Source organism: Eupeodes corollae, chromosome 3, assembly GCF_945859685.1.
Source record: "Eupeodes corollae chromosome 3, idEupCoro1.1, whole genome shotgun sequence".
In the NCBI taxonomy this organism is placed as follows: Eukaryota; Metazoa; Arthropoda; class Insecta; order Diptera; family Syrphidae; genus Eupeodes; species Eupeodes corollae.
Window position 1 is genome coordinate 110,685,589 of NC_079149.1, and position 11,139 is coordinate 110,696,727.

Sequence of the window (11,139 nt, forward strand, 5' to 3'; positions counted from 1 at the left end):
CCCAAAGTTTAAATATATAAAAAAAATGCTTACATATGGGTTAGAATAGATAGAAGGTCCCATTCATCTATTAATTTTCTTTGTTACCGAATTCATTGTATTTTTTGAGTTTTTATTTTCATTTTATAACAAAACTGAACTACACCGTAACGTTTTTACTTCAATTTGCTAAGTTGTCAATGGAAATTAATAGCAGACGATACCGACTTAGCTATCGTGCAAATGCTATCGTTTGGACGATATCACTTTGACGATTATCGTCTTACGTGAAGTGAGACTATCGTCTAAACGATATCGTCTAACGATTATCGTTTTACGGAATGACCCCCCTGAACATTTGATAGTTTTGAGTTCAAAAGTAAAGCGAATTGTTCCAATTTGATTCACACAATTCCCATGACAGATTTCTGTCAGTAAAAATTTATTGGTGGATTTCAATCAGGAAGGACAGTCATTTTGAATGATAGCTATAAACGACCTGCGACAAAAATTCCAATGATTGGTTTCAATGATAACAACCAATGATAGCTATAACTGGCCCCTTACTGATGTCATCAGTATCAGATTCCTCCTGTTTAAATTTTTACTGATGGAATTTACTGATAGCTATAACCGATCCCTAAGGATGAGCAACTGTTTTTTTAATTTAGGTTATTTCTCAAACTACTTCCTTGACTTGTACGTTTAATTTTCATTATGGCTATAAAAATATGAAGTTTGATATTTTGAAGTTACATATTACGAAACTTGTCTTAATGGGGGCTATAGTTATTGGAAATGTTGGATATTCCATTATTTTTCTACTATTATTTGACAGCTTAATTTGTTAACATTGAATATACACGTTAAAATAAATTCCCAAGGAATTTGGAGAGATTCCGTTTTTTTTTGGTTATTTTCCTCATATCAATATGTTGGACATTGCACTAAAAAATATCAGTTTTCTCCATATATGTACCAAAGTGTGGGAGGTTTTGGATTCAAATGTTCAGTCTTATCAAGGTTGACTTATTTTAATTGATTAACTATTGATTAAATTTATTAATCAATGGATAAATTGGTACCAGTTTAATTCATTTTGAATAATGAACAAAAATAATTTATAAATATAAAAGATTGTTTTTTTTAGACGTTCGGTTTTCAATTATTAAATTTAATTCAAGAAAAATAAACTTTGTACTTAAATGGTTTCCACTTTGTGGTTTATAAAAGTTCTACTCTTTGCTAAGGACCAGGAACTAAATATGAGTCGAAAATCCAGATCTATTCCAATCGTGCCGCAGAAATTCATCTTCTTTCAGACAATGGTGTGTCCAGATGGGGGTGATATAAGGCACAAAGCTCATACTGTTTAGTTGTATAAGCAAAGATTTTGTCTGCAGATTTGTTTGTAATTTAATGCACCAAAAAAGCGATTTCTTCGTCATAAACAACTAAAATATTTGTAATAATCATAAAGGTATTTTCAAAAATGAAAAAAAAATCATGAAAACCCGTCAATTTGACCAAAAAAAGCCAGAAAATTCTTCTTATTGAATTCTATTTTGTTTTACAAGGAACAAAATCAAAATTTTCTGGCAAACGTTTTCATTTTCTGACTTTTTGCATCAATATTTTCATAAAGTTCTTAGAATTTATAGAAATGGCAAAAGTAACGTTTTCACACAATTTCAAACATTTCTGCACGAAATTCACAAAAACCTCCTTCAAACTATTGTATTTTAGTTCTTAAAAAGGTCATATTTAGAGAACTATCGAAATATTAGAATGCTTCCGTTTATACGAAGTCGTCCGGTTTCTGGACAGCAGTGTTCTAAAAAAAATCTAATAATTATAAGTGTCACTAAAGTCCTTTAAATTTTTACTAAATGTTAAGTTAAGATACACATTATGTTATTTATTTTAATTTTGTCGGCCTCCTTTACAGAATATTAAGGACATTTTTTAAGCAGTTCTCAAAAACTCGTATTTATGTTAAGTTTGTGGGTACCTCTTTTTAAAATGTAATCCACATACAAATTGATGCCAAAAGCTCTGAAAATACTATTTTGTAGGTTGGATTTCTCAAGAAAAAAAATTACAAAGCTCTTTGACTTCTAGATGAGGAATTCTGTAAATTCATATTCAGTCCATCTGACTGAAATAAATTCCTGGAAATATGTATCTACATTAGTGACTAAACTAGTCTACGACTTACCGCCTCATTGAATGTAGTGCGTTTTCTTAAAAAGAGACCATACAGAATGAACAACAATTATTGTAATATTTTGTGTGCTTATATTTAGCTTCCAATAATAATAATAATAATAATAATAATACAACAAAGAAATTCACTTCTAAAACAATTTTAAAATATCATATATCATAAATTTTAAAGAAAATACGTAAATGTATATATCTTCCGTTATTAAAAGCAAGTACTTTAGATAAAACATGAAAATTCTAAACAGGAAGAAAACACATTACATAATAATTTTAGTTTAAAAATACAATTTCTATGTAACTTATTGCTATGCATTATTTTTTTTTGTTTTGTTTAATAAATAAATATATGTAAAAATGTAACGTCGTGGTTTAATCTTTGTTTATTTTTTTAAAATGCTTTTTCTCAGGTTATGTTTGGTATCTTCAACTTTTTTCTTCTTTTGAGCTCGTGTCTCTGTTGCTTGAAGTTCATCTTTCATTGTTTGTTCTCCTTTAACTGCGTTAGCTGCTATAATTTCTTCAATGTTCTCGATACCTTTCTTACTTTCAGATTTTTTATTTAAGTCTTCTACTTCTTCTTCCATTTGTTCGAGTTCTTCTTCTTTTTGTACTGCACTCGAACTATTACTACTACTATCAATAACTAAATGATACAATTTCTTTTCTTCATCAGAAATCGGTACAGGCGCCTTAGACAATGGATCTTTTCCATTGAGAGATTTTGGAAAGGCAATAACATCACGTATGGATCTTGCTTGACATATAATTGCCATAAGTCTATCGATACCCAATGCAATACCACCGTGTGGTGGGCAACCACTTTCGAGGGCACTTAATAGGTGATGCAGGTGTTCGTGTGGAATTTTTAAAACTTCTTCTAAAACAAATATTTGCAAGTCTTTGTTGTGGATACGAATTGATCCGCCACCAACTTCATTGCCATTGAGTACCAAGTCGTAAGCTTGAGATTTGATGTCTTCGAGATTTTCTTTATTTTTCAGCTTTTCCAGATCTTCGTCGCGGGGAGCTGTGAATGGATGATGGGCACTTTCGTATTCGCCTTCGGGGGTCTTGAAAAACATCGGGAAATCGACAACCCAAAGGAATTTATTTTGCTTCTTACGTTTCGGTAGATAATCGTTGTCTTCCAGCAAGTCAGCGTAATCAAGGCGAAGACGACCCATCAAAGTTTGCTAGAAGTAGATATAAAACCAAGCTTTTTAGAAACAAAATTATTATTCTAGAAACTACTTTGAGTGCAATAGGGCCTAAAATTTTATCTAAATAATAAAGTTTTGGAAATTGAATGAAACAATAAAAATGTAGTTAATTTTCTACGTACTGTTTCAACTTTATCGCCAATTCCCAGAAAAACTAAATCGTCAGTATCGATTTCAAACTTATCAACCACCTCCTTTGCTCCATTTGGACCCAAATATTTCGCCAGTCTCTCAAGTGCATCTGTGCTGCCCTAAAACATGATCATCAAATTAAAAAATAGAACAATATCAAATATAATTATTCTTACATTGAATTTCCTAAAATAGAATGTTCCATTAAAATCATTGCCAATTTGTTCTAAATGCTTTCTAGTTGGGGCGTCAAGTAATGAAATGGATTTGTCAACATAAATCAAACACACCCCGAGATTATTGAATTTATTCTTCACATTCTCATTCACTTCTGAGATATCTGTGATGTCGTTTAACTGGATAAAAGAAAAACATTAATGAATAGCACAATCTTTAGAGACAAGTCAAGGTTTAAATTACCAAAAGATCAAATCGAACATCAGGCTTATCACAGCCATACTTCGACATAGCTTCATCATAAGAAATAACCTGGAATGGTGTCTCAATAGTGCCACGTTCTTTAGGCCAACAGAATTTCAAAGTCTCCTCAATCATCGACATAACATCTTGACGGGTGGTAAATGACATTTCTATATCCAACTGGGTGAATTCGGGTTGACGATCGGGTCGGGTGGCTTCATCACGATAGCAACGGGCCACTTGGAAGTATCGATCTATTGCACCGGCCATGAGCATCTGCTTGAATTGCTGTGGACTCTGCACCAACGAATAGAAGTGTCCTGGCTTTCGAGTGGGCACAACAAACTCCTGGGCTCCTCCGGGAGTTCTCCGGAAGAGAGTCGGTGTCTCAACTTCCACAAAACCCAAATAGTTGATGAGGAATTCACGCATTTTCATAAGAATCGATGATCGAAGACGTAAATTCTTTTGCATATCAGAAAATCTAAAACAAACAAATTTCTTGTTAAGCTGACAAAAACTAAAGGATTGCCGATCCAATACCTTAAATCAAGATACCGGTGTGTCATGCGCAACCCTTCATTCGCCCTCTGATGACCACGTACTTCGAAAGGCAGATTCTTCTTCGATGGATTTAATACCTCAACATCTGTTGCTTCGATTTCAATTTCACCTGTTTTCATAGCCGGATTGAGCATATTCGACGGTCTTGGGATCACAGTTCCTTCTACGCGAACAATCGATTCCAGAGGAATTCCATTTGGATATTTTTCCGATAGATTACATTTGTCAGAGAGTAAAACTTGTGTTTGACCATAACCATCGCGTAGCACCAGAAATTTGCCCATCCGTTGAAATTCCAACCAACCAGCTATGTTGACTTTTTCCGCAACATTTGCCCCGCTCAATTCACCACAGTTGTGTGTTCGTGTTGTAAATTTGTTTGTATCGGCAATTCCTGAAGCTCGATCAGATGATGTTTTATTAGAACCATTGGCATCGGTATTGCCATCAATACTTCCACCGATGGGTTTCTTTTGTAGTTTTTCTTTAACGGGTCCTTCGTATGGTTCATCGGGACTGAGAATTTTTACTGATTCCACTTTCACCTCGACGTCACCGGTTTCAAATTTCTATTTGATTGAAAGATAAAAGTAAGAATTTTGTGACGGTTATTGGGAACACTTTTGTCAAAAATTCTATGTACATAGGTAGAATAGAAGAAAGAGGGGCAATAGAGGGGTAAGATAGATAGATTTTCATGTCATCAGCGGAAATAGATACACTTGATTTATCAATGACATTAATACTTTGTTAACAGTTAAAACAAATATTAAAGGACCAACGCGGCTCCCTTGAGGAACTCCTCAGTTTGCATAAACTTGATCAGAGATTGAGAACCTCAAAACATCTTTTTATTTGCGATTATCTAGGTGTGATTTGAACCATGAAACAAAAAAGGTGGAAAATCAAGGGCTTTAAGTTTAAAATAAATAATTTCGCGACTGACTTTATCAAAAGCTTTACAAAAGTCTACGATGGGAACGTCCACACCATTTCCTTTCTCTAATTTATTTAGAGTTCACCAAGATTTGTTGTAGTACCTGCCTTTTAAGAAGCTATATTGCTGTGCAGAATAAAAGGTCTATGAAATCAAAATAAAGAGAGAGTCGTATACAACGCTTTCAAAAAGCTGGTAAATTAAAGAAATTTGGGCCTGTAGTTGGTAACATCAATTTTTAGTACTTTTTCATAAACAGGAAAAATAGAGTAATATTTCTAAGGCTTTGGGAAGATGCCTTTAGTAATTGACAGAAGAAACGGTAATCAAAAAACTATGGTCAATTTTTTAATGATGATTACTGTAAGATTGGCTATAAAATGAATCAAAAATAATAATTAAAGGTTTCCAGATGTCATATCAAGTAATTTTGGTATTAAGGAAACTTAAAATACTTACAGTGTCGGGCAAAACAATAGCACTTAATATCATTGGGTTATAATTTCTTTAAATAAGTTTCAAAACTTGCCTATTTATTAAGTCAGCTAAGGTTAGCGCTTGTATTACGAACAAAATAAATGTACATTACTTACGCACTTATTTACTAACTTAAGGTGGCGCTTCAGTCCTGTGTAAACTAGGGTCGCACGCCTTCTCCATCTAGATCGGACCCTACCTAGATGTCTCCAGTTTCGCGCTTCAAGTTGTGTGATGTCACTTTCCACTTGTGCGCGCCACCTGATCCGCGGTTTTCCTCTACTGCGCTGTTCAGTGGGTGTGAATTCGATGACTTTCCGTGCCGGAGCATTGATTTCTATGCGCTCTACGTGACCGAACCATCTTAGTCGTTGGATTTTTACTCTTTTGGCTAAGTCTACGTCGCTGTACTGCTCCTCGTTCCATTTTTACCTCCACTCTCCTTCGATGCATACGGGACCGTAGATCACACGAAGAACTTTTCTCTCGAACCGACACAAGGTGCTTTCATCCGCTTTTGTCATAGTCCATGCTTCTGCACCGTATAGCAGGACGGGGATGATAAGTGTCGTATATAGCAACACTTTGGTCCCTCGAGAGAGGACTTCACCACTCACCACTTTCTTAGTCCAAAGAAACAGCGGTTAGCAAGATTTATTCTGCGTTTAATCTCAGCGCTGGTGTTGTTTTCTGCGTGTACAGCCTATTTAGACGAAGTCCTTGACTACATCAAAGTTACGTCTGTCGATGGTGACGTTTTGACCAAGACGTCGGTGTTGTATGTCCTTTCTTGATGACAGCATGTACTTTGTTTTGCCCTCATTAACCGTTAAACCCATTTTTGCCGCCTCTGCCTCAATATTATACCGATTATGTCAATGTCATCAGCATATGCTAGTATTTGGACAGACTTTTGAAAGATAGTGCCTCCAGTGTTGACTCTGCACTATTCTTTCAACAACGATGTTAAAAATATCACATGAAAGCGCATCACCTTGCTTAAAACCTTTTTTGACATCGAAAGGTAATGTTAAGTTGTTTTCAACCTTTATGGAGCAGCGTGAATTCTCCATGGTCATCCTGCACAAACGAACGAGTTTGGCAGGGATGCCAAAACTAGACATGGCTCTATACAGCTCCTCCCTGTAGAGGCTATCATATGCGGCCTTGAAATCGATAAAAAGATGGTGGGTGTCGATTTGGTGTTCTTGGGTTTTTTCCAGGATCTGCTGTGATGTAATCATTTGATCGACTGTGGACTTTCCTGGCCTAAAACCACACTGATAAGTACCTATCAGGTTGTTGACGATGGGCTTTAGACGTTCACATATTACGGCAGAGAAGATTTTAGAAGCGATGTTAAGTAGACTGATTCCTCAAGGCAAATAATACTTAGGTTCCATTCATCGGGCATGCTTTCTTCCGACCATATCTTACAAATAAGCCATTCAAGCCATCCGCTGGAGCGGCTTTATTAGACTTCATCATAGATATGGCAATCTTTACTTCTTCTAAGTCGGGAGGACGGGATTGTTGGCTTTCATCGTCTATTTTGAATGGATCATCCATGGAATGGAATTCGGTTTGTCGTCGCGGTTATACAGTCTGCAAAGGTGGTCCTTCCATATCCTCAGCATTGACTGCGGTTCCACTATGATATTTCCAGCGTCCACAACTCTTCTTGGATAGTCCTACTGGATACAGACAGGTCACTGCTTATTGTTCTTGCAGATATAAAAGGGTCCTTTTTAACCAGCCGGACTTTAGTGTTATCATCTCGTATAGAGGTTGTTTTTGGCTTTCCCCCACGATGTTTTGTTTCCAAGGAACCTAAATTGCGAAATCGGCTTATTATTCGGTGAATCGCGTATTTGTTCTGCTATACTGGTCACCGATTGACCTTCATTAAAATCCGTAATTATCTTCTTTTTTAAAATTGTTGGAATATTTGTTACGAGCCATTTTCATAAATTTTACACTTAACAAAAATACAATTACTCTGTGACTTTTATATCAATAAGATGATTATTGTGTTAGGTTAAATTATTTAAATAACAGTAAACTTTATAATAGAGTAGAAAGAGACAAAGCTATTGTTGATAGAATGTGTACGTACTATAGTTTTGTCGCGGTTCAAATGCAAAAATATCTCCATTTGTTGTTGCATTTACTTTGTATGAAAGTATGACAGTTATTTTTAATATTTTTTAAGAGCTGAATCATCTTTTTAATCTATTCAACTTTAATAATTTTATTCATGAAAATAAAGCTTAATTTAGTGCTATTGCTTTGTCCAACACTTTATATCTTAATAAATAAAGACTATTGAATGGTGAAAGCATGAATTTAATGTTACTCACCATGTTAACGTTTGTCTTAGGCCTAGCTAAAACTATTCCCTTAACTTGTATAATATCAGTTGGTGTAGCAGATGTAAAGACATCCAACAACTGAAAACAAAATGTTTACAAATAAATAAAAACGTATGAAAATCCAATCGACTTACATTCTTATCTTCAATAATAACTTGAGTCTGTCCATAACCGTCTTTTAAATGCTGAAATTTCGTCTTAGTTGTACTTGTAACCCAACCAACTAGGGAAACATTTTTTCCTGAATGATTTTTCCGCAAATCATTGCAAGTAAATTCACGATTTTCAAAATATTTTAAGATATTTTCACTTTCTGAAAAGAAAAAAAAAACAAACGAGATTTAAAAAATAGTTTATATACAATTTTGTTTTTGTTGTTTCTTACTTCCTGCTATTTTATATTCTGTACTTGTAATACAATTTTTATTTTCAGCCATTGTACTGTAGGATCGTTTTTCAGCTCCCCGACGACCAGGAACTCGAGCTAAATTTAGAATGTCTTCAACTTCTACTTCGATTTCACCGGTTGGCATTGTTATGTTTCGAGAATTAAATGGTCTTGTCAGAACTGTTCCAACAATTGTAAGAATACATTCAGGTGGCATGTTTAAGAAGCGCCGGGATATTCGAGGGTTCTAAGAAATGAAAACGAACACATAAGTTACCTATTTTACGGCGGATTCAAAAAGAAGTGAGTAAAAAGGTTAACCGATGAAAATCAATTTTGAAGGCTGAGTGAACTCAAGTGAAAGACTTGAATTCTATAAACCGCCATCAGCTTATAGACCCACAGTAAACACCCCAAAAAAACGCTAATTGAATTAATAAACTTACCCTGTCATCTGAAATAACCAATTGTGTAGCTCCATTTCGATCTCTTAGCTCAGCAAAACGCCCAATTCGCTTTTTGATAAACTTCCCAGTCATCTCGACATACTTCCCTTCGTGAACAGGACGAAGTTCACCACAAGTCACCACCAAAGGCGGTGGGGGAGGAGGATTTGTGTTTAAATTATTCGAGAAAAAAGGAAAATTTGCCATTGGAAGAACGTTATCATCTAAATTAAGGAACATTTTAAGTTGATGATGAAATAAGTTAAGCCAATTTTAAACATGATAGAAACATACACATGTTTTTGTTGTTGCCATTATTAGCCCAAGGACCTCCCCGGTTGTTATTCTGATGATTGTTGTTCCACATTGCTTTATTGGTTTCTTCTTTTTTTCCCTACCAATTGGAAAAACAAAAGTAAAATGATTTTAAAAGAAATAAAAAATACAAATTTCTGTCTTCATGGGATTATAATTTATTGATAGGAAGCATTTAGTTAAAAAAATCATTGTTTTAATCATTATTTTGTATGTTTTTTGAAGATATTTTAAGACTTTTTTTAATCCTACTTCGTTTTCTATTGGAAATGGCGTCTTGTAGATTCGAGAAATCGAAGAACTAGCACCGAATATTGCTCGTTTATTTAAAGATCTAGAAATTAGATACATTATTTGAATAAAACAAAAACTAATTGGAACTAAAAAAGAAAATTTTAATCTGATTTAAAATTTTGGGCTTAAAAAAACTGATAAGATATTAAAAAATATTTTGCAATAACCTCACCGGTGTTTTTTTTATCAAAAAAATAAAACAAACGTCAATAAATACAAAGTGACAGCTAAATGTCAATAAAGTGAACACATTCAGTAGGGAATAGATTTAAGGGCAGCTTGGCACTAAGAATCATATTGATTTTATTTTTTAACTAGATTTCATGTTTTTCGAATATACATACGTACTTTTGAAAGCTTTTTGATATATTGGGTCATATTCATAGGCTGCATAGTTAAGGCTATTTATACATACATTTAAAACTTAGTTTAGGGCTAAACCTGTGGTTTAACTGCAAACATAGGAATTGCTGTGTTTAAGTAGTTATTATCACAGACAAATGTAATATTTGATTTTTGTTTTTGAATTGAAAAGCTGAAAAGGAAAAGTATATCAAGTAAATTTTACGTACATTTGCTGTCCAGAAAAATGTCAATTGATATCGCAATTGAAGAAGATACGGAGAAAATATGGATATCTTAGAGAAGTTTGAGTTATTTGGTGATCTGCAAGATATGCCACCAAGAAAAAGAAAAATGTATAAAACACGGTTCAATCCATTTTAATTAAGCGACAATGATTTCTACTAATGATATCGTTTAGATAAAAAAAAACAGTCACAATTATTTTATAATTTTATACATCCAATTTGATAAGTTTGAAATTATAGCAGTATTTTTTTGTTTAAACCTGTCATTTGAAGTATACTTGTTGTAGAATACTATATACAGCATGAAAATTAACTATGACTAAGAGCTGTGTTCATTTAACCAACAAGCCATAAACTATAAATTAAGAAATCACGACTGTAGAAACTCTCCATAAAAACGCTCCATTGATTTTATAATAAAAGATCTTTTTAGGCGTGTGGTTTTCAATCAGGTAATCCTTTTTTTGAATTTAGTCTTTATGACAACAGTCACTTGATTTATAAGATAATGAAACTTTGCCAATCGTGCAAAATTGATAACTAAGCCCTTATCTTTATACCACATGCAAATCTTGAATCACACTTAATTTTCATACCTAATCTACCAGAATTGATTAGTTAAGATTTTTGAGTCATTGGTTAAGGAGCCATACCATTACTTTTGCTTTTTTGACATACTTTCAAGAATATTCTATAGAAATTTCAAAGAAAAGATTCCAAGAATCTGTATTGAATGTATAAGTAAAGTTCTGATTGGTTACCCACCACTTAAATTACTT

At 33.8% G+C, this 11,139-nt stretch overlaps 1 protein-coding gene across 1 annotated transcript; it reads right to left on the reverse strand.

Moving 5' to 3' along the window:
- Positions 1–2,280: 2,280 nt before the first annotated feature.
- LOC129951473 (aspartate--tRNA ligase, mitochondrial) lies at positions 2,281–9,946 on the reverse strand. The gene is made up of 11 exons (XM_056063625.1): positions 9,729–9,946; positions 9,456–9,555; positions 9,162–9,385; positions 8,713–8,962; positions 8,462–8,640; positions 8,316–8,405; positions 4,521–5,110; positions 3,978–4,461; positions 3,734–3,913; positions 3,548–3,676; positions 2,281–3,398 (listed from the first exon to the last, which is right to left on the reverse strand). Exons 1-11 carry the CDS (start codon positions 9,825–9,827, stop codon positions 2,586–2,588), a joined length of 3,138 nt encoding a protein of 1,045 aa, XP_055919600.1. The 5' UTR covers positions 9,828–9,946; the 3' UTR covers positions 2,281–2,585.
- Positions 9,947–11,139: the final 1,193 nt, after the last annotated feature.